The sequence below is a fragment of the Apodemus sylvaticus genome, chromosome 3 (genome assembly GCF_947179515.1).
Source record: "Apodemus sylvaticus chromosome 3, mApoSyl1.1, whole genome shotgun sequence".
Taxonomy (NCBI): Eukaryota; Metazoa; Chordata; class Mammalia; order Rodentia; family Muridae; genus Apodemus; species Apodemus sylvaticus.
The window spans coordinates 122643940-122667599 of NC_067474.1; the positions used below are offsets into that span (position 1 = coordinate 122643940).

Consider the following 23660-nt stretch of genomic DNA (forward strand, 5'->3'; position numbering starts at 1 on the left):
AATATCTGAACCTTGAGTCCATTTAAGATCCTAAGCTTTGTGTGGTGGTGCCTACCTGTAATCCCAGGCTAGACCACATAGTGAGACAAAACATAGTGTCTCAAAACATCTAGACAAGCCGGGTGGCGGTGGCGCATACCTGTACTCCCAGCACTCAGGGAGGCAGAGGCAGGCAGATTTCTGAGTTCAAGACCAGCCTGGTCTACAGAGTGAGTTCCAGGACAGCCAGGGCTATACAGAGAAACCCTATTGGGGGCGGGGGGGCATCAAGACAAGAACCTTCAATCCATAACACGCTCTGCATTCCCCTTGGTCTGAGCTTTTGCTATGACCCTGGGAGCATAGCTCAGAAGAGCAAATGTAACCCTAGTCCTACCTTTAATAAAAACTTGGCAAATGTCAAATCAATGTTTTCAATTTCTTGAGATATTTTCTCTTTTCTTTAGTTGCTTATTAATAAGTCTTGCTGTTAACGCCTTTTAAACATGGGTATGTCCAGAACAGTTTTCAACCTGTGGGTTCTGACCCTCTGGGAGTCACATAGCAGATATTTACATCATGATTCATAATTGTATGGTTGAGGGTCACCACAACATGAGTAACTGTATTAAAGGGTTGCAGCATCAGGGAGGCTGAGAAACTCTGGTGTTGACACAGAAATAAAAGATAATACACAAAGCCAAGTTATGTATGTCATCTACATTTTCCTACTATCCACAATTAGAAAAGTAAAACCTCGCAGTTATGTTTACGCTTTTTGAGACACATTCTCATACAGGCCAGGGAGGCCTGGAACTCACTAGCTGAGGACCTTGAACTCTTCCCGACTTTCCAGTTGTCTGCCAAGTGTGGTGATTAGAGGCCTGTCTCACCACCTCTACTCACCGACACTTTATCAGGTCATTAACACCTGCATACAGGAGCACTCTGCACACGGGAGGACTCTGCACACCGGAGCACTCTGTACTCAAGCTTCCAGATCAAAGTCTTTTCTGCTCAGTGTCCTGACGGCTAGAAGTTAGAACCTTGATACTAACGGGAATCTTCTGGGTGTTTGCTGAAAATGCTGAATCTTTTAAGGTAGCCCAGGCTAGCCTTGAGTTCCTGATCATTTGGCCTCCACCTCCAAATTTTGATAGACATATGCTGTGCTCATCTATAAACTCTGAATCTTAAGCCTTACTCCAGACCCGCTCAAGTTACCTTTGCTAAATTGCTTCAACTGCACAGTCCTCACAAGGGTGCTTGCTTTTAAACAAGAGCCTCCTGGTGCCAGATGTGGTGGCATGAACCCAGCCTCCTGTCTTTGTAAACAACAACAAAAAAATTGTACTGGCAGGCAGCCATACTGATTTACTGTGTATATCTGGGTATATGTAAGAAAATTCTTGTGGCCTGAAAAACCTACAGTATTTATCATTGGGTCTTTTCCAGTAAGTCTTAGGATGGACAAAGCTTCTACCCTATTATTTCCAAGGCTGCCTTGAGTCACTTGGGTTTTAATGAATACCTTCAATGGCTGGGATTTCAATAAATGCTAATGATTGTTGAGAAGGCAACAAAACAAAATGGGCTTTGCAGCAGACTAGAAAGGAGTGTAAACTCTCACTTCCTATTGTAAGCTCTGTGACACTGAACTCTGAATTTTGGCTAGTTTCCTGCAGACTTGCTCTGAGGCCAGGGCGTGGCCCAGGGAAGCATACAGTCAGCAGCAGCTTCATTCACAGCTACCTTCTATCATCTGTTCCAGACTGCAGCAAGAAAAGGCCATGTCAATTTGTTAGTTTACATGGTGCTGCCGATCTGCAATCCACAAGCAGAATTCAACGAGAGCAAAAGAGTTTATTTGAAAAAATTACTATGTATTGAAAATATACATTAGAAATTATTACATACGTCCATAGCCTTCCCTCCCCACCACAAAAGTAGAAATATCTGCTTGCTATGCTAATGCCATAGGTAAATCCAAACCAAAAGAAAATCACCAGCAGTCTCCCCGCCTCATGTGCTGAGGGGAGGGAGGTCAACTGTGTGAGCCAGTCAGTAGGAGTTGAGCAAATCCCAGTCTTCCACAGCCAGACACACGCACTTCTGCTTGGCCGGCTGCGGTGCGCTTTGCTCCTGCTCGGACTCCTCAAAAGCTCTCTTCTTGCCCTTCTTTGACTCCTGGCTCAGCAGTGGCTCATGGCAGTCCGGAGCCTTCTCCCTATAGAACTGGAGTTTTCCAGAAGAGTTCATGTGGGTCTCTGCTAGGGGACATTTCCTTGAAGCTTCCGTGAGAGCTCGCTGCTGATCTGTAGGAATGAGAAGTGGGTGAGTTTTCTGTGCTCATGGGCCAGGGCCTGCCAAAGTCTGAGACCATCCAGGACTGAGACAAGGCCCTAGGGTGGTCTGGACTGAATGCCCAGCAGCGGGAGTGGCAGATACACTACCACAGCAGAGGGAGAGGTGGGCACTTACTGGGTTTAGTGAGTCTAACAAATACCTCAACAAACAATTATCTCAATTTCCTATGAATAAAAAATCTAGAATGACACAGAAATAAATAAATAATGCATATAAAGGGACACTGTCAGGCACACCCTCAAAGCTAGTAAGCTGTTGGCTTCCTTTTTCTTTTTAAAACCTGGACCTGCCAGCGGTGGTGGCACACACCTTTAATCCCAGCACTTGGGAGGCAGAGTCAGGCGGATTTCTGAGTTCGAGGCCAGCCTGGTCTACAGAGTGAGTTCCAGGACAGCCAGAGCTACACAGAGAAACCCTGTCTCGAAAAACCAAAACCAAAACAAAACAACCCTTGGACCTGACTCTGACCCCTGCCCCTGTAATATCTGGTGTACCCTGGAGTTCTAATTTTGTTGTTTCCTTCAGCCTATCACTTAATTCTTGTTTAAATGACAAAATGAACATTTTAACCTATTTCCAGAATATTTCTATTTTCAGAGCTGATGGACCCAGAGCCTTGTATATATGCTAAACAAGTATTCTACCTCAAGCTGCAGCCTGCAGCCTCTAGCACACTTTATTGCTTCCATTATTGTGTGTTTGTGGGTATGATGTGAACGCGCACACATGTATGTCAGAGGACATTTTGGAGTCAGTGCTCTCCTTCTATCAAGGGATCAAACTCAGGCTGCCAGGTTTGCACAGATGGCAAGCACCTTCCCAATGAGCCACCTTAGCAGCCCACAGAACTCTTTTACCTTACAGACTAGAAGCCTGTAACTATTCAGTAGAAATTCCTTACTCCCTCCCTCCAGCTACTTCTCTTTCTCAGTGAACCTGATGCTCTGGGGCGCTCACAAAGGAACAATCATAACACAGCATTTGTCCTTTCATGATTGCTTTATCTCATGGAGCATATCTTCAGTGCTTATATGTCAAAACGTCCTTACCTTTTTAAAAAACAACAACAACAAAGGATTGGGGCTGGAGAGATGCGTCAGCGGTTAAGATGCTGCTCTTAACCAAATGACCCAGTACCCACATGGCAGTTCACAGCTGTCTGTAACTCCAGGATCCGACACCCTCACACAAACATATAAGCACCAATACATATAAAATAAATAATAAAAAGTTAAAAAGATTTATAGCATTTTAATTGTATGCAAGTGTGTGAGTATGTGCACATGAATGGAGGTATTGGGAGGCCAGAGATATTAGGTCCCCTGGAGCTGCAGTTTCAGGTGTTGTAAGCCACCAGATGTGGCTGCTGTGAACTGAATTCAGGTCCTCTGGAAGAGCATGTGCACTCTTAACCACTGAGAGAACCTTCTCATTATCCCACATGTCTTTGCTTTTTAAGACTCCCTTGTACATAACAGCAGAGCTTGTGAGCTATGCTGAGGGAATGATCATAGTAAGTTAATACTGCTACAATTAATTTTCCTACAGTGAAGACTGGCTGATTGTTTTAAGAGTGTAAAAACCCAAGAGCAAAACTCCAAAACATAGAATTCCTCACAGAAGTACTGCGCTGTCTTTCCGGGCTCCGCGTCTTTCCGCTGCCGCACGGCTTCCACGCTCACTCGCTCCCACTGCAGAACAATCTAAAAGGAATTTGAAAAGACTTGAACCCAAACAAAACCTTGCCTTTTTAATCTCAAACTTGTCTCATGCTTCCTTGGTCCCTTCCCTTTTTTCTCTTCTTTTTCTTTTCCATTTTTGGTACCAGGGAGGCCAGCACTGCTCCTCTTAGCTGGTCTCTGCTCCCTTTCCTGAAACATAAACCTACTGATAACGCTTATTCATAAGAATCAAGTCAGATTAGATCCACAAATATATACGTGTATGCTGCAGGGCAGCCTGCTGAGCTCACTCCTGCCCAGTTCCATCCTGTTCTAAACTAGGAATCAACTGCATGAACTGCACATCTTTAAATTAAACACTAAGAGCTAAAATCATAGTCAGAGTACGTTTCGCACATCCCCAGACTCTTATGCCTTGAAATACACCTGTAATAACTCACATCATCTATGTGTGTAGGATGCCTATATTTCTGTATCTATGTGTTACAAATGTAATTTTACTTATTAACTACTGCTTTCTTTAGATATATGACTGGATATAATAAACTATACATGACAGAATGAAAAGTAAGTAATCATTTCAACATATTTTGAGTAACAAGGATTTTGCATTTAAAATTTCTTACTAATGCAATACAATGATCATAATGACCACAAAGGATGAAAAATACTTGCAGGATACAGAGCAGTTCAAGTATTACAGATCTAGCATGGTAGAACACACCTATAGCTCCAGAACTTGATTTTGGGGGCAGTCTGAGATACACAGTGAGACTCAAGATATAGACAAACAAAACCATAATCTGTAAGAGCACATTTACTAGCCAGACAGCCCATAGCTAGTGAGTTAACTTCTGAGTCTACCTTTCTTGACATGTTGAATAGAGCTTAGTAATGGTATGTATTCCACAGGGCTGTTACAAGGACTGCATGGAGGGTCTATCAGTGTCATATGTAGAAAGTACTTGGAATATTAGTTATGGGTCCTTCAGTGATATTTCTTGGTACTGGAAAATGGGTACTGATCTAAGGGAAGCCAAAATGGACTAAATCAATTTGGTGACTTGGTAGAAAATAAAGACACTGTCCTTCCAGCAACTGAAACAGAAGAAGAGCTAACTGTGAATACAGAAAAAGAAAGCAAATTTGGACATTGAGGAGCCTGGAAGACACTTGTAGGTAACATTTGGGAATACAAATGGCTTCTGATAGGTTAGTCATCCTTTCAAGACACTGAGACACAGAGGTATAAAAGGGAAGGGGGAATCAGCTGAAACAGAAAACCCCTAAGGCATGCATGTTTATATTAAACGTCATATAAAGCCAAGGAAGGTGAACACTAGGCTACTCAGCAGCGTCCAGAGACCTTAAAGTAAAACAGTGGAGACCAAAACCAGACTGCAAGGGGAGGCAGCGAGGGGAGAGAGCTAAGGACAAAAAGCCCACAGATGCCCTGGTGGTGAGGGACTCACCTGAGTAAGGATAACTGACATTTACAGAGAAAGACGGTGACACTGGGGATGTGGGGGTGAAGAAGCACGGGGAATACAGTAAATATGACAAAGGAAGCTGAAGGATTTTAGGAATAAGACTGAAAGAAGCAATAAACAAACAAGGGCTTACTACTGTAATAAACTTGCATAGTTTTTTCTTTAAAAAGAAGGGAAGTAGAATATGGCTGGAGAAGTAGAGAAATTTGGAGACAGAAAAGGAAGTGGGTTCCTGTTAGACAACCTCCCTCTTCAGGGATGGGTCAGTAACAGACTATCACCATTGATGGCTGAGGTGAGGAGTATAATTGAGGCAAAAAAGTATCAAAGGGATTCATGTTTATTTGACACCTAGGTCCCTAGAATTAAAATAAAAATCTGTATTAACTATAGTGAAAAGACTGGCTTACCTGGTCAGCCCAGCCCTCTGTTTTGCAGTTACTATGATCAAATTCCTTCAAAGGCACTTTGGAGTGAACAAGGCCTACGTGTGTCCAGAGCTTGTCCTTAACAGCTTTGATATCCTAGTGAGGGGAAACATCAGAGACATGAATGGATTTCCAATTCTTACTTGTTTTTAGTAGCAAAGAGCACCATAAATTAGGTATGGTAGTGTCCACCTATACTTCCAATACTCTGGAGACTGTAGCAGGAGGATCATGAGTTCCAAACCAGCCTGGACTAGCCAACCAGACTAAAACACCAAACCATCTGGGCATGGTGACATATACCTGTGACCTTAATATTCAATAAGCTAAGGACAGCCATAAATTTGAGGCCAGCCTAGGCTACATGGGAAATTCAAGCCCAGGAAGGGTTACATAGTAACACTATATCTCAAAAACAAAACAAAATAAAAAACAAAACCATCTTTCCAAACTTCAAATTGTAACAGAAGCAAAGTCCCATATCATAAAGCCTGTAAGGCTAAAAGAGACCGAAAGCCTTACCTTTAGTCCTGTTCCAGAAATATCCAAGCAATTTAATTTTCTAAAAGAAAACAGGTATCCAATTCCAGCATCTGTTATCTCAGGGTTACCTAGACATCAAAAACAAGGCAGCACTCTGTCATAACTAGTGGTGAAACCCCCACAGTAAGCTCAGGGAAAAACACCCAGGCATCAATGAGCAGGTACATAGATGTCCCAGAGTGAATTCAACATGAATTCTTATTTTTTCTACTTGCGACATGTTCAACTACCTAGGACGCTGATGAGCAGAATAGAGGATTAAAGCAGTTATCCCACACAGTGAGGAGCTCCGGAACTGGTCAAATGGTGCACACTGTCCTGCTCATCACCAGTGCACCCCTGAAGTAATTACGGGCACATGTTCAGTTTGAGAAGCCAGACTTTCGCCAGGTGGTGGTGGCGCACACCTTTAATCCCAGCAGGCGGGATTTCTGAGTTTGAGGCCAGCCTGATTTACAAAGTGAGTTCCAGGACAGCCAGGGCTACACAGAGAAACCCTGTCTTGAAAAAAACAAAAACCAAAAATAAAAATAAAAATTAAAAAAAAAAAAAAAAAAAAGAGAGCGAGAAGCCAGACTTCCAAGGTACAAACAAGGGCCTCTCACCCCTCTTACTACCGTGCTTTTCAGAGCCTTTTCTTGCACGTGCCTTTTCCCATCAGAGAGTACTTACTGCTTTAGCCTTTCCTCCAGGAATACTAAGCACAGTGCCAGCGATACAGCAGTGCTTAACAAATATTTACTGCACGGGTAACTTCCCTGGGAGGAACGCCAGGGCATTCAGCAGCATTACTGCACAGAGGCCAAAACCAAGGCTCAGAAGTCAAGAAATTTGCCCAGGGGTACAAAACCACCCTCTGCCCTCGCCTCTGCGGTTTCTACTCACTGGGAACCAATCCACCTTGCCACAGATGGCATTACTGGCCTCTCAAACCGCTGACTTTCTATCACTCGAGTCAAGCTAAACTTAAGTTACCACAAGAGTGACTTATTCTGCCTATTAGGTAAATACTGATTAAAAGAGCTGACAGACATTATGGATCAGAGACTCAAAGCAGAGCTAAATGTCCTTCTGTATGATCTTAATGTGACAGAGGGCCCTGCGGGCTGTATGCCGAGTGGCATGGGAAATCTAAAGGGCCTTTTCCTCTCTAGGAAGTGGTGATAAGCTGCAAAAGGCACTGGGTCAGGAGTCAAGAGGCGCTGTCTCTGGACTGTTACGGCTCCTAGGCTGGCTTGCCTTTCATCCCTTACACAGGGGAGTGATGACCCGAAAGCCATTCTTCAGACATTAACACCCAGTCACTTACAAGACAGGTCTAACAGCGCTAGATTCTCAAGGCCTCTTTTCATCACCCGCACTGGTGCTGTCATTTTCCGAATGCCTGCATCAGATAAGCAATTATCCTTCAAGTGGAGCTGAGTGACACTAAGAGAAACAAAAGCCACAAAAGTATCATTTAATGAATGCTCTTTTAGATTTATTTATTTTATTTATATGAGTACACTGCAGCTGTGTGCAGAGACACACTAGAAGAGTGCATCGGATCCTATTACAGATGGTTGTGAGCCACCATGTGGTTGCTGGGAATTGAACTCAGGACCCCTGGCAGAGCAGTCTGTGCTCTTAACCACTGAGCCATCTCTCCAGCCCTTAATGAATGTTTGAGAACATACTTTGAAACATTTCACTTAAAAACATAAAAATTAATATCTCAAAATATTATAAAATATCACTCAAATCTCACTAAAATATTGTTCTGCTTACAACCATTCTTTCCTGTTGATATTCTTGAATTTTTGTAAACTTTTAAAAATAAACTTTATGTGTGCAGTGTTTTGTCTGTATGCACGTCTGGGTACCATATTTGTACTTGAGAAAGCTAAAATAGGGCACAGGATCCCATGGAAATGGAATTACAGATTGTTGTGAACCATCATGTGGGTGCTGGGAATTGAACCCAGATCCTCTCCAAGAGCAAATGTTCTTCAACATGGAGCCATTTTTCCAGTCCCAGATTTTTGTAAACTTTTTGTTACAAGTATTTATTCTGTGTGTAGACAGGGGGAGAGATGTGTATGCCATGGGACTGTGGGGAGTCAGTGGACAACTTGAGGGAGTTGATTCTTTCTCTCTACCATGGATTCTAGAGACTGAACTCAGTCGTCAGGCTTGGTGACAAGTGACTTTACCCAATGAGCCAGGTTTCCAGCCCCAATTTCTTTAGCATTTGTTATAATAAACTAGGACAAATAAAATGGACAAATAAAGGACATTTTTCAATCCTGATGATTTCGACTACTACAAGTTAAATAAAGGTTACTTAGGGGTTTAGCAGTTAAGAGCACTGACTGCTCTTCCAGAGATCCTGAGTTAAACTAAGCAACCACATGATGGCTCACAACCATCTGTAATAGGATCTGATGCCCACTTCTGGTGTGTCTGAAGACAGCTACAGTGTATTCATATGGGTAAAATAAATAAGTAAATCTTAAATAAAAATAATAATAAAGGTTCCTAAGTGGCTGGGGATGGTAGAGCACACCTTTAATCCTAGCACTAGGGAGGCAAAGCCTGGCAGATCTTTGTGAGTTGGAGGCCAGCCTGATCTACAGAATAAGTTCTGTAGCAAGGGCTCTGTTACACAAAGAAATACTTTAACTAACAAACAAACAAACAAACAAACAAAACAAAAAAGGTTATTTAGAAAAAAAGAAAAAACTATATTTCCTAAGAGCTTTCCCATCTATACTACTAAACCAAGTGAGCAGAAGTCAAAATGTTTTTAGAAAAAAAAAGAAAAAGTAGCGGGGCGGTGGTGGCACACACCTGTAATCCCAGCACTCTGGGAGGCAGAGGCAGGCAGATTTCTGAGTTCGAGGCCAGCCTGGTCTACAGAGTGAGTTCCAGGACAGCCAGGGCTACACAGAGAAACCCTGTCTCAGGAAAAAAAAAAAAAAGATCCTATTGGATTGTCCTTTTAAAAATAAAACAGCCAGCTGAAGAGATGGCTCAGGTGGTTAAGAGCACTAACCAGAAGTCTTGAGATCAAATCCCAACAACCACATGGGCTCACAACCATCTGTAATGGGAGCCGATGAACTCTTCTGGAGTGTCTGAAGAAAAACTACAGTGCACTTACATATAATAAATAAATCTAAAATAAAATAAAACCAACCAAACAAACAAAAACCAAAACCAAAACACGAGCACTAGATGCCCTTCTAGAGGACCCAGGTTCAATTCCCAGCACCCACATAATAGCTCACAATGGTCACAATGGTCTCCAGGGGATCTGACACCTTCACACAGATATACAAGCAGTCAAACCATCATTGTACATAAAAATAAGTAAATAAACAAAAGGTTTACAAGTAACAGCGGGCTGGTACCTGGACAGGGCCTCATTGGTGAGATGTTCTAGAAGTTCATGTTCATCTCCAAGCCAGCAACAGGAAAGATCCAGGCGGGTCAGCTCCCGGAAAGACTTGATCTCTTCGAGTTTTTCTGCAACCACCAAATACCTGTGCAGTGCAGACAGCAATCAATAGCCGGTCTTCATCTTTTCACACTTTAAGGTTGTGACTTTGTGCCACAGTCAACATGACATTACCCCAAAGTGCCAAGAAATAAGCACATAACAATCACCTGGGTTGGACTAAGTAGTAAATAACTCAAAAAAAAAAAACAAAAAAACAAAAAAAAAAACCCAAAAAACCCTTGTCTATAATGACAGAATAAACATTTTTTTTATTTTTTAGAATAAACACTTTTTAATAAACAGAAGAGTATGAGCAATGCAAATCACAAGGAAAAATCCAGTTTGTAATCAGTCAGACCTTGGCAGTAGTGCTGGGTTTCACCTGGGAATTTCCAAACTTCCTCTCTTTTCTTTTGCTTTTTTCTTTGAGGAAGGGTCTTACTCTGTAGTCTAGGCTGGACTTGATTTAAAAGTCTCCTGCTTCAATTTTAAGCATGAGCCCACAAATTAATCTGCATGTACTAAAAAGTATTTAAAAACTCTCTAGCACATGGCACTTTATCTTTCCACTGAAGCTCAAGCTTGAGCCCCCGTCCACACCATAACTACCCTCAAAGTATGCTGCAGCATGGCTCTCACTTAGATGCTTATTAAGACAAACTATGAACATAAGTGACTTAATTACACTGCTGCACCTTGCCAAGCTGTTATCAGGAAGCATCAGGGAGGCCTCTAGAGAGGAAGAGATCAAATGGCATTCCACAGCCTGGCTGGGCTCTGCTCTGCCTTCCAGTTGTTCATCTATTTCTAATGAGGTCACAGAAAAACATGAAAGGGATTAGGTGTGACCGAAACAGGAGCGAAGAGGTTCCTAAGATACTAGGGGTGCCTGACAGTGGCCACAGCAACCACGTCTCATCTACTTTCCTCTTGGAGGTCTGATTTCTCCAGCAGCAGAATATACTAGGATTAGTAAGAGAGCACAGTGCTCTTACTCAGTAGGATCTTCAGTGCCAGAAAAGGATGGATAATCAGAAGGGAAGAATGGGGTAGAGCTTTCTCCTTCCTATATCCAAGTGAAATGATCAGAGGTTTTTTTGTTTTTGTTTTTGTAGAAAGGGTTTCTCTGTGTAGCCCTGGCTGTCCTCGAACTCATTCTGTAGACTAGGCTGGCACTGAACTCAGAAATTTGCCTGCCTCTGCCTCCCAAGTGCTGGGATTAAAGGCGTGCTCCACCACTGCCCAGCTGAAATTATCAGTGTTAAAGTGACAACTGGCCTACTAGGTAATGGCTTGAGGTGCTGGGACACTTTTTTTTTTGAGACAGGGTTTCTCTGTGTAGCCTTGGCTGTCCTGGATCTCACTCTGTAGACCAGGCTGGCCTCAACTCAGAAATCTGCCTACCTCTGCCTCCCAGAGTGCTGGGATTACAGGCATGCGCCACCACTGCCCTACAGCTGGGACCCTTTATAAATTGAGAAGTTTAAAGTGTCTGGAGAGAGAGCTCGGCTGGGTACAGGAGTAAGCATTACTTACCCAGACTATTGCAGCTGCACTGAAAATGAAGCTGCTCACTACCTTCTGATCTCAGTGCTGAAGTGCCTAGTGGGGACTTAGGGGGTCACTGGCAATTAGAGAAAGGAAAACACACATCCTTTGATCAATTACGAAAGGACTTTTAGTAATTCTGAAATTAAGGATGAAGAACATAATACTGGGTAATGTGATTAAGAAATATTATGAAACTCAAGGCTAAGGATTGGCATAGACAATTCTAGATGCTAATCTAGAACACAAGGCTCCAGATTCTTGTTTGTAGTTTGTCTTCTTCAAAGACCTCTGAAGGCCCAAATGGTAAAGAAACAACAGAACACACACACATATTTTAGTGCAAAACAGACCTGAGTTTGAATTCTTATTATTTTATTGTGGGAGAAGCAGAGAGAGACAAAAAGACAGAGACAGGTGGGGGAGAGAATGAGAGAGAGAAGACAGTCGTCTCTTTCCAGTTTATGTGAGCTGTAGGCCTCAAGCTCAGGCTGCCAGGCTCACTCCCTGGAGCTGCCACTGTCCCTGCTGGGCTGTCCTGCTGGCTGTATTCCAACAGCTTTAGTCACCTGCTCCTCACTTAGCCCTTTGAGCTCCAATGTTTCCAGCTATGAAACTGCATTTTCTCATTCTCTCTTTCCAGAGTTAAGAAAAACAAACATTTATGAGCTGTATGCCAGCCTACGTCTACCCTTTACACAGTAATGATTAGTACTACTTCATTAACACAGAGTGATCTCGTAAGGGAAATGGTCTTGCTCCCTGTGAGCACCATTAGGATTAAAACTCAAGGAGTTCTGTTTCCCTGGACCGCAGCGGTAAGGACCCAAGGGCCCGAGTCCCCTCTCAGCAGGTAGCTTCAGGGGCTCTCACCTGCCTAATTCTCTTATTTTCAGTTATTTTCTCAGAGTTCTTTCCTCTGGCCTGACCCTTTCTGTTGGTAGAACCACCTCTGCTGCAGCAGCTCTAGGCCGCACACACATCCCACAGCCCTTGCTCTCCAATGTTCTTCTGAGTAATCAAAAGAGAGAGGGTTTTGGTCACAACTGAAAACTCACTTGTACCTGCACAAAAATGCAAAGTTTGGGATTTAACAAAATACAATCTGAAAGACTATATTGAAATGTTTCCTGCATTTTTTATGAATACATGATCATTATAAATACAAAATACAGAATCATAAGGAGAAGAAATTACAGAAGCTGGGCAGGGGTGGTGCATGCCTTTATGTCTTTAATCCCAGGATTTAGGAGGTCAAGGCAGGAGGATCTACAGAGTGAGTTCCAGGACAGCTAGGGCTACACAAAAAAAATCCTGTCTCCAAAAAAACAAAAAAACAAACAAACAAAAACAAAAACAAAAAAAAAAAAAACCCAAAAAACCAAGAAAACAAATTACAGAAAATGCAAAGAAAATAAAACCAATTGCAATCTTCCCTCATAAACATTAGGTTTTTTTTTTCTTTCAACAAAATATAGCAATATTTTTGTTTTTTTTTCGAGACAGGGTTTCTCTGTGTAGCCCTGGCTGTCCTGGAGCTCACTCTGTAGACCAGGCTGGCTTCGAACTCAGAAATCCGCCTGCCTCTGCCTCCCAAAATGCTGGGATTACAGGCGTGCGCCACCACTGCCCGGCAGCAATATTTTTAAAACAAAATTTAGGATTAAAATAAAAAAAAAGTCATTACCTTGAATTCAATCACTAGTACCATATGAAAAAAATTGTTAAAAAAAATCGGGGGCGGTGGGGGGGAGAAGCTGGGGAGATGGCTCAGCAGGTAAGAGTACCGACTGTTCTTCCGAAGGTCTTGAGTTCAAATCCCAGCAACCACATGATGACTCACAATTATCCACAGAGATCCGACGCCTTCTTCTGGTGGGTCTAAAGACAGCTACAGTGTACTTACATACAGTAATAAATAAATCTTTGGGCAGGAGTGAGCAGAGGTCCTGAGTTCAATTCCCATCAACCACATGATTGCTCACAACCATCTCAACAGCTACAGTGTACTCATATACATAAAATAAATAAATAAATCTTTAAAAAAAAATGGGGAGCTGGAGAGAAGGCTCAGCAGTTAGGAGCACTGACTGCTCTTCCAGAGGTCCTGAGTTCAATTTCTAGAAACCACATAGTGGCTCACAACAATCTGTAATGAGATCTGATACCCTCTGCTGGTGTGTCTGAAGACAGCCATAATGTACTCATATACCTAAAATAAGTAATTCTTTTTTTTTTTTTTTTTTTTTTTGGTTTTTTGAGACAGGGTTTCTCTGTGTAGTCCTGGCTGTCCTGGAACTCACTCTGTAGACCAGGCTGGCCTCAACTCAGAAATCCGCCTACGTCTGCCTCCCAAGTGCTGGGATTAAAGGCGTGCACCACTACGCCCAGTTTAGTAATTCTTTATTTAAAAAAAAAAAAAGATACAAAAAACCAACCCAAATGGGATCTGGCCAACAAGATGGCGCAGTGAGGAAGTACTTGCCATTCAGGTCTCATGACTTGGAGTTCAATTCCTCACATCTACCAGAAAGTGTAAAGAACTCCCCACAGTTGCTCTCTAACCTCCATGCATGTCACAGCACACAGCATATGCCATGGCATGCACACACCTACTAGCACATGCAGTAATGAATTGGCTGTGTAAAAGCCAACTTGTACCTGGGCATGGTGATACGTGCCATTAATCCCAGAACTCGGGAGGCAGAGAGGCAGGCAGAGCTTGGATTTCAAGCCCAGCCTGGTCTAGTCAGTGAGTTTCAGAACAGTCAGAGCTACACAGAAAAACCCTGTCTGGAAAAAATAAGTAAAAAAGTAAAAAAAAAAAAAAAAAGCAAAAGCCCATTTGTCTAAAAAAATGCTTTGAAAACCCTCTTAGAACTGGGGTTCAGTTAGTGGCTCTACTTGGCCGTGATCGGGCTCCATTGCTTGCCTTAAATTCAGGCACTCTTCTGCCTTGGCCTCCTGAGTGCTGGGATTACAGTTAGCCAATGTGTGTAGGCTCATCATTTTCATTTGTCACATTCTGAACATTAAGCAGTCATTTAAATTATCTTAGGATATTCTGTTAACTTCATTATCTGACTATACCATAATCTGCTTAACAAATGCTCTAACTTTCAGCAGCTCACTGCTACAAAAAGCAATGTTACCAGATTGCATACATTTTTTAAAAATTTATTATTTGGGTTGTTTGTTTGTTGTGAGATAGGGTCTCACTATGTGGTGCTGGCTGTCCTGGAACTCCCTACGTAGATTAGGCCTCACAGAAATCTGCCTGCCTCCACCTCCTGGACACTGGGATTAAAGGTGTGGGATACCACGCTAAAAAGTTATCTCTAAACCAAGTCCTCACTGTCATCTAAGATGAAAATGACCTGGGCCTTTTGCTTCAGGATTCAGTAGTTTGCTATCATGACTGGGCTCAAAAGAGAGACTCTTTCCTCTGTTTCACCTTCTGTTTCCTCTGAAGCAGGAGTAAGAAGGGAAACAAGAAGGCTGACTCCTTTCACTGGGTGAATTCATTTGCAGCAACCACTTTCTTGGAGCCCAGATCTCCCCTGTAAGATAGATGTTGCTCTATAGGGAGATCACCACACTGGCTGAGATTGTCTTAATATGCAGAACTGTAGGCCAAGCATGGTGCTCCATGGCTGTACACTCGGACAGAGCAACAGAGAGAGATTAGCCATGAGTTTGAGACCAACTGGATTTACAATGAGTTTTGGGCAAGCACAGCTTCATACAAAGACCTGCCTCAAAAAAACCCCAAACAAACAAAGTGAACAAATCATATAGGAGTTTTTAGCTCTCTCAATACACACTGTCAAACTATTTTCCAGAAATGTTACACTCACATATTATTTTGGTACTGGAGCTTTTATGTTCATCAAATGTGAATTAAAGTGTTATTATTATAATCTAACTACAGAATATTAGGGACAAACAGCATTTTCAAAAGCATGTGAACTATTAGATTGTAAAGGTAACTAGAGAAAGTAGAAAAGTACAATACCGGTTGTAGGTAGAGCATGCACTCCCTAGTGAAGGAAAGTATGTCTTTGGACATCACTGCTGTGGTAGAACTGTAAAGTTTTTCATTTTAGTTTTTATATATTCTCAAATATGGGGTTTTTATACATAATTCTGCTTTTCACCCTTCTAATTTTGTATAATAAACATAAATAACTTGGAATAAAGTACAGGAACAAAGCAGGGCAAGGTTGCCCGTGCCTATAATAGCACCCAGGAGGTGGAGACAGGAGCTTGGCAGTATAAGGCCAACCTGAGCTAGTACAAGATCCTACCAAGGAAGGAAGAAATAAGGTAGGTGGAGAGAATAAAATGTGAAATAAATTGGCTTTGTCATTCAGCAAGATAAGTGTTTTCCTTTCATTGGCAGCAATCCCATGTAGGCTACAGCACAGACAATTTTCAGGAAATGCCTGCTTTGTGCAAGTCCAAGGTTCTGCTCTGTGTCCTCTGGCCTAATCCTTTTAAAGCAACATATGCGACCTGACCTGGGGCGAATTCATTAACTCCATGAACCAATTAAATAAAGACTAGTTATGCTTTTCTTCATGTTTTATATTTTCTGTTATTGCTTTCTCTCTTTTATCGTATACTTCTCGTTTGGGCTCTTTTTGGGGGAGAAGGGGGGAAGGGGAGGTTTCTCTGTGTAGCCCTGGAACTCGCTCTGTAGAGCAAGCTGGCCTCACATTCAGAGATCCGCTACCTCTGCCTCCTGAGTGCTAGGACTAATGGTGTGCTGTTTGGCTTCATTTTATAGGTCATATTTATTATTCATCTGAACGGTAAACTGGTGGGTTGAGGAATGTGGCTCAGACAGAATACTATACTAGTATGTATTAAATCCTGGGTTAATCTTCAGTATCACACACACAAAAAAAATGGAAAGCAAACTGTCTTTTAATCATATAAAAGTTCATATGGTCCATTATAAAACTAAGTCTACAATACTGATTACAAATGGTTTTCAAATTATGTGAAGAAAGAAAGGTACATCGGTACATAAAACATGTAGTCATCTACACTTCTAGTTTGACAAACTGGAAAGTCACAAGAGATGTAAATGTTCAAAGTATCTCTGGAATGAGAAAAAACAGTGGTTGGGCTCTGGGAAAGGAAACAGGAGGTTTGAACTGTTTGCCAGGGTCATTTTTACTCTTTTAAAAGAAGTAGGTGTTCTCAAAGTTTTCTTAAATGATAATGAAATAAATATTTTAAATAAATACAAAAAAGTACATGAGCAAAGGCAAATCAGTCACAAGAAAAGTCTGCTTTGTAAGGAGACAGGCCTGGATGTCGGGAATTTATTTGAGCATTTCCAAACTTCAGAATGTTTGAAATTTTAATCATGTATTTTAAAAATGTTACCTTTTAATCTAACAGTCAATACCTAGTGTTCTTAAAACTGAAACAGGACCAAGAATTCTGAGTACTAATGTTCACATTCCCAAGGCTATATCAAGAAATGTTTGGCAGGTCATAAATTTCCTATATTTTCTTATGAGTGAAACAGCGCCAAGGGAGCAAGATGGTATATACGCCCATACCTAAAAATTGAGGGGGGAGAACAGAACAGTTTGTGTCCTTTTTTTTTGTCTGTTTGTTTGAGACAGTGTTTCTATGTGTACAGCCCTGACTGTCCTGGAAATCTATCTGTAAAGCAGGCTGGCCTCAAATTCAGAGATCCACCTGCCTCTGCCTTTGCCTCCCGAGTGCTGAGATTAAAGGCATGGACCATCACCTGGTGAGCCTAATTGTTTTCTACCAGTCTAGGCAAGATTGTATTTCAAAGGAGATGTTGGTTGCCAAGTATTTTTATCTATTTGGAAAAGCTGTAGTAGCCAACCTAATGCTTGAAAAACATTTTCAAAATAAGGCTAAATGTTGTCTAGGAGATGAGGAGAGAAAAAGTTAGTGATCCCCTCCTGCTTCCCCAACTCCCCCTCAAAATGACTTGTACTTTAAATGTGTAAGTTCAAAATTGAAAGTACCGTCTGATGGTAGAGCTTATGTGGCCACTAAGCCCGGGGCTGACTGGACAAACATCCACTAAAGTACTCACTAGCTAATGAGAATACCCACCTGTTTCGCAAGCACAGCGAGCAAAGCACCAGACTTCCATAGGCCTCAGTGAATTTCTGTAGAGCCCTCAGCCCTGCTCCTGGCTCTGTGAATTTCTGTCTGGCTTCAGCAGCAGAAAACAGCTTCTCAGCAATCTGCTCAGGAAAGCCAATAAGGGAATCAATGTGATCAACATTGTCGGAGATGAAGCCCAGCACCAGGCTGAAGAGGGATTTAGCAGAGTAGCGCAGATTCCCCTCTCGGGTGTATGTGAAGATGAAGTGATCAGTCTTCTCCTTCTGTGCAGTGTCGTCTTCTCTGTTCATGCACAGCTCCACAGAAAAGCCTTTGGGAAAGAGTCTGAAAGGCCGTGGCCGCTGCAGGCTGTTCTTTACACCATCCAGGGCCAGACTGACCATGTGTAGCTGCCCATTTTCTCGAACATAGATAGGCCCTGGATCCAGGTGGGCTTCTGAGTTGAGGTAGTAAGCCATTGCCTTGGTTGCAACTGTAAAAGCAAGATGCATGGAAGCAAATCCAATTAGAATGTCAACTGCAGTATGAACTTCACCTTGCTGTACCCACAGGTTTATGGTCCTACCACTATCAGGAAAGCAAGACTCACCAGTTGCTGAGAACTTTGTCACTGTGAGACTGTTCCACTGTTTCTATCTGAAGTGCCTCTTTTGCATTTTTCTCACTGATTTAGTAATCTACTCATCTTTTAGAGCTTTTGAGCTCAAATTTCATTTCAAAAATTCACCCAGAAGTTACAAAAAATGCCAGCAACAATTCTTTTAGACGAAGATTCACAGCAGCAGCTTATGTTAGCAGAGCAATGAGGAACATCCTAAATGTCCAACACTGAGCACTATAAACAAAGCATACACTTTCTCATCAGACGTTATAAGCCCACTAGAATTCTGGAATTAAAAAATGTTTGCACACAGAAACAAGGAACTCCCCTAGCTGGTTTGGCACCTTCCATACATCTTTGTTGCACTTGGCTCCCTTATTGATTTGCTTCTGGGCCTGTCTTTGCTGCTTTGCACACAGAGAGGAAGACCACATTTAATTCATCCAGACTCCATAACAGGACTCTGGTATGGTGCAGTCCCTCTGGAGAATGTCATGGAACTAGTTCACTAGTTCCACAAGCCTTAGGTAAACCATGAGCAAAAGGATGTCTTGAATTTACAAATAAAGGCCTCCACAGCAAAGGCTAAAATAAAGCCATTACAGTCATCCAGTGTCAGATCTGTTCAGATTCTCTTCGAGCACTCTGAGGTAAGTTAAAAACCAAAAAGCAGTTGTGTTTTTCTTTAATCCCATTGGTGACATTACACATCAAGAATTAATTGTAATAAATACTGCTTTCAAATTACACGAGAAAACTGCTATGTTAAATAAAGGCATCTGATTATTTCTACAATAAGAAAGGAGGAAATGTGGATTTTAATACCACGTAGGTCTATCAGTATTTCCAAAGGACTCTGAACTATCCCTCAAAGACTCTGACTTTTGTAGTGTATCAAGTCAGCTTCTACATCAGCACCTACAATGTGCCTGGAAGCCACATACAAGTGTCAACAAATAATTAAGTCAGTGACAAAAATGCTGAGTCTCTGAAGATCAAACAATGATCCTGTTTGTGGGAATCACTACTATTCATTTTTCTCCCGAGAATAATTATGTGTATAAAGCACATCAGAAAGGAGGGCCCAGCCTAGCCCTAGAGCCTCACCCTTTCCGGCTCATCTACTATGCCCTATTCTGTGGCCCTCCCAAAGCTACATGGGTAAACTGCCACTCACTTGACCCACTGGAATTAGCTTAGTTTACTGCTTTTGGTTGTTCTGCCTGACCTAGCTATTTCCTGTTCAAATCAACATTAACATTCAGCTCAACTATCACTCAGCATTCTCCTGGGAAACTTCTCCAACCCCAGTACTAGTCCATGCCTGTCTGGTTTTCCCAGAGCACCCAGGGTTTCCTTTTACACAATACTTAGCACTGTATTCTATGTTCACTTATTACTGTACCCAAAGCTGTGAGTTTTTTCTTTCTCAGGCCAAACATGATGCTTAGTACTGAGTAAGCACTCAACAGATATATGCTGAACTGAATGAGACCTCAAAGGGGTAGATTTAGTGCTGAGTTGAAGGGCCTGCTGATATTGTTGCTAGGAGCCAGTGCCTCTTCCAGGCAACAGCTGAGGTTCCTCCCCCACTTGTCAGACCCTTCTGCAGGTGGTAAGAGCAGACATGCGGCTATATTGCTACTGGTACTACATGGGGGTGGGAGGAATGGGACGACAAGACAACTAAAGTAAAAACCAGTTTTAAAAAAAGTCTTGAGCTGGGCGGTGGTGGCGCACGCCTGTAATCCAAATCCCAGCACTCTGGGAGGCAGAGGCAGGTGGATTTCTGATGTCTTGACAAAACCAAATCCAAAAAAAAAAAAAAAAAAAAAAAAAGTCTTGTCATAGTGCCAGTTCTTACACTTCATACTCTTGCCAGCACTCAAGGGCTGCGGCTGAAAAGATGCCCTCCCACTTGCTCTAAGAGCTTCTTTCAGCAGGGGCAAATTTGGCCCCTTCCACCTCACATACCTTAATCCTAACCAGGAGAAAAAGAAAATAACCTTATGAAAATATCTTTAAGACTAGACCTTCAGAGCCTACTCTACCTACATATCAGAAAGGAGATAACTAGGTATGGCATAAAAACAAATTATTTGATAGATAAGAAATGATCAAATGGGTGAATGAAGGAAAAAAAAATTTATCATTATCACCATTTTAGAGTGGCCCAAAATTTAGTATGTACTCCAGGCTGGCTTCAAACTCACACTGATCCTTCTACCACAGTTTTCCAAGTGCTGGGATTATAGTCATAAGCCACTGTGATTTAACTGTAACAGCAGAAAGGCAACTCCTATGAAGATAATGTATCTTGGTGGACCAACACACCACAATGCTGACAAGAAGGACGAAGGGAAGAGGGAAATCCAGGTTTTACAAATCTGCACTGCTCTTAATCCTCATCTCTAACCTCCCCCAAACTCTGCAGTAAAATGGAATCAATGGATGACAACTCATGAAAACTAGAAGTATGATTCCATCCAGCAGAGGGCACAAGTAGCGTGGGACCAGAGTTTGGATGCTAATCCCTTACTCGGCCCCTCCTGACAACTTTACCCTCCAAGGATCATTTTCATAAAAGGGGGCACAGTCATTACTATAGCATATCTTCAGACTACTCATCAAACAGTATTCTCTTTTTAAATGATGAAAAAATTCAGTATGTACTGAAGAGTAAATCTACATCATTTGCCCAGGCAGTAATCTAAGGCTTTGCTTTCTTCAGTTATTTGAAGAACTACTCTTAATTTAGGGAATCATGCGTGGCAACCTTTTTTAAAAGAAAAAAAAATAAATCCTGCATTCTCCCAATAAAGTACTTTCTGAAGTTTGTGAGGTACTATAAAATGATCTAAGAAGCATTAAATGAATGTCTGAACTTTCAACTTTAAGAACCATAAAGGGTAAACCTTCTATAGTGGATACTGTGTGCCCCTCACTATTGTTCATGCTGGCCTACTACAAACTGGCCCCTTAAAAGACAGAGCCTCTTCTTGCCCGGGTCTGGGAGTGCTTATTTAAACTGGAAAATTAAGATAATAGATATCTGCAAGAACAACAATGTGCAGTGTAGATCTCTTGCAGCTATGTGTCAGATTAACAGTGACAGGAAGTCTGGTGGTATTCTAGCCCACTACAAACAGCTCTGTGACCTACCTGAGTGCTACAAAGTGTGGTACAGCAGTGCGTTAGCATTACATTAGTGAAGCTAAAGTTAGCACAAAGCATATCATTTCTTCAAATAAATGAGACATAACCCTGGTACATTAAAAATTCAGTTCTGTACAACTCCTTTAAATAAGAGACAGGATAAAATAACTGATAACCAAACACGAGTTTTAAAACCTTGAATCCAGTTTCCAAGCAAAAACCATAAAATTATCCCAGGCAGGGGGGAGGAGAGAGGAAAGAAGGCAACCAGATAATAGTGCTAAAACTGTGAGCTGAGCCTATGCTTCAGGAAAAAAAATTAACAAAACCAAACCAACCATCAAAAAGGACACGTAACCTTAATAGATTAGTCTTCTAGGAATAATAAGTAGGCCAAAGTAATGATCAATGGTAATGATTCGATGTAACTGAAAGCTACCATTTATTATATACCTACAAGCTGGCAAGCACTGTTAGGTACAACATAAAATGCAATCACTGATCCTATGAGGTCAGTATTGCCACTTCACTGATGAAGAGCCTCAGAGAAATAAAGGCACTTGCTGAAGGCTCACAACTCCTAAGTGACAGAACCTGAATTCAATCAGGGGCTGGGTAACTCCAAAGCACAAGCTCTTCCCACTTTGCATGATGCTGTATCTCAGTAAGAATACGACACCAGCCTTAAAAATGTTTTTAAAACACTCAAAACTAATCTCGCCGGCCATTTGATCTCTCTGTGGAACTCACAATGGCTCAAACTGAGGGCTAAGAGGGCACGGAATATATTAAAAAACAAAACAGTGGTCATGAGAGGAAAAGAGTGAGTGGAAACAGAACCAGGGCTCTCTTCAGGGTTGAAGCGTTCCTCCTTCACTCTGCCAGGGCAGAAATCCGCCATATCCACACACCAGGAAAACATGTCAACCCAGGACCTTCATCTCAAGACTGCAGACAGCTTTGGCTTATTTGAAAATATAGTGGTTTTTAAAGATTTTTTTCTTAACATAGAAAGAAATCCGAAGAAAAAGTAGTTCTAAAGTATCTCTATCCAACTAACAATCCACCTTCATTGTTCTGTGTCACCGCCATTATTCAATTTCCCACTACTTCTTTTTTCCTGTAACTTGTACTTCCCTACCTGCCTTCTCCCCCAAACTGCAGAAACTCATGTCATATCCAGACCCATACTTTGTCCAAGAGCAAGTAATCTCTCCTACATCTTGATAGTTTCACCCGCTCTTTAGCTTTTCAAACAGAAAAGAGTCAATCCCCCCATTCCTCAAACGCTAACCTTCCCCATTCACTCCCAGGTCCTCTACCCATCTTCCTCGCACCCCAGACTCTTCCGTGGCCCTCAAAATTCGGCCCCGGTCCTCCAGACTCAACCCCACCTCCACCTGCCTCCTAGCGACCCGTTTCCAGCCCCCATCCTTCTCTCCCTCACGGTTCTTCCCTTCCTCTCAACATCGAGGTTCCTCTTAGCACCCTAGTCTCTCCATCTCTTCCCCAGTTTTGCGTCCTCAACCTTCAGAATCCCCTTTCTTCACGCCTCACTATCTCCAACTTCACAATCCACGGCCTCAACTAGTTTCTTCCCTGCCCCCCAGCCCCTCCCCTCCCCCTATTCCAGCCCTAGCTCCTTGCCTTCGTGCACTCCTCAACCCCTTTTCTTTCCCCCTTCCCCGGCACTCCCACCCAAGCCTCTCCCCAAGTCCACCTAAGCTAAATCCGCTCCCTCTCCCGCCCAGAGCCCTAATCCTCACACACGCTCGGTCTAACCCCGGACGCCGCCGACCCCACCCTTAAACCCACCTCAGGCACCCCTACATCTTCATCCTCCCACCTCTCCCACCGCGAGCTCTACCTCGTCCCTTGGGCCTTTCCCCTCCCCCAGCCCCTTCACACTCCGCCCCCGCACCCACGCGCTGCCCGAGGCTCGGCGAGCGGCCCGGCCCGCGGCCGCCACCTACCTGTGCCCCTGCCCGGGGCAGCGAGCGGCTGCACCTCACTGGCTGCTCCTTCCTCCGCTGAGCGGCTGACTGGGAAGCGGCTCGGCACCTAGGCCACAAAGCCCGTGAGGGTGGGACACACACAGAGGGTGGCAAGAGGGAGGGGCTGGGGGCGACCTGGCGCCGCGGGACCGCGGGACCAGCGGGGAGGGGTGGGGGGGAGGCCTCGGCTGGGTAGGCGCGCGTGCGCGAGGCCGGCATGAGGGGCGTGGTCTGATCTTGGTGGGCGGGGTGTATGGTGGGGCGG

General features: G+C 42.9%; 1 protein-coding gene across 2 annotated transcripts; it reads right to left on the reverse strand.

Annotated features, from left to right (window-relative positions):
* Positions 1–1822: 1822 nt before the first annotated feature.
* On the reverse strand, positions 1823–23575 carry Lrrc42 (leucine rich repeat containing 42). 2 transcript variants are annotated; one of them, XM_052176911.1, is made up of 8 exons: positions 23375–23575; positions 17630–18116; positions 9882–10013; positions 7799–7917; positions 6469–6557; positions 5929–6042; positions 3965–4049; positions 1823–2294 (listed from the first exon to the last, which is right to left on the reverse strand). In XM_052176911.1, the coding sequence occupies exons 2-8, from the start codon at positions 18100–18102 to the stop codon at positions 2041–2043; spliced, it is 1266 nt and encodes a 421-aa protein (XP_052032871.1). In that variant the 5' UTR covers positions 18103–18116; positions 23375–23575; the 3' UTR covers positions 1823–2040. The 2 variants fall into 2 exon arrangements, with proteins under 2 accessions (XP_052032871.1, XP_052032872.1); XM_052176912.1 differs by lacking the exon at positions 23375–23575 and adding an exon at positions 23217–23239.
* Between the last annotated feature and the right edge of the window lie 85 nt (positions 23576–23660).

Bases quoted from the DNA above. Each gene is read 5' to 3' on its own strand.
- Lrrc42 (XM_052176911.1), bottom strand. From the start codon at position 18,102: ATGGCTTACTACCTCAACTCAGAAGCCCACCTGGATCCAGGGCCTATC. The intron at 10,014-17,629 runs GTGGGTATTCTC...TGCACTGCACAG, and splicing joins TCGCTGTGCTTGCGAAACAG to GTATTTGGTGGTTGCAGAAA. The intron at 6,043-6,468 runs GTAAGGCTTTCG...TCCCCTCACTAG, and splicing joins TTTCTGGAACAGGACTAAAG to GATATCAAAGCTGTTAAGGA.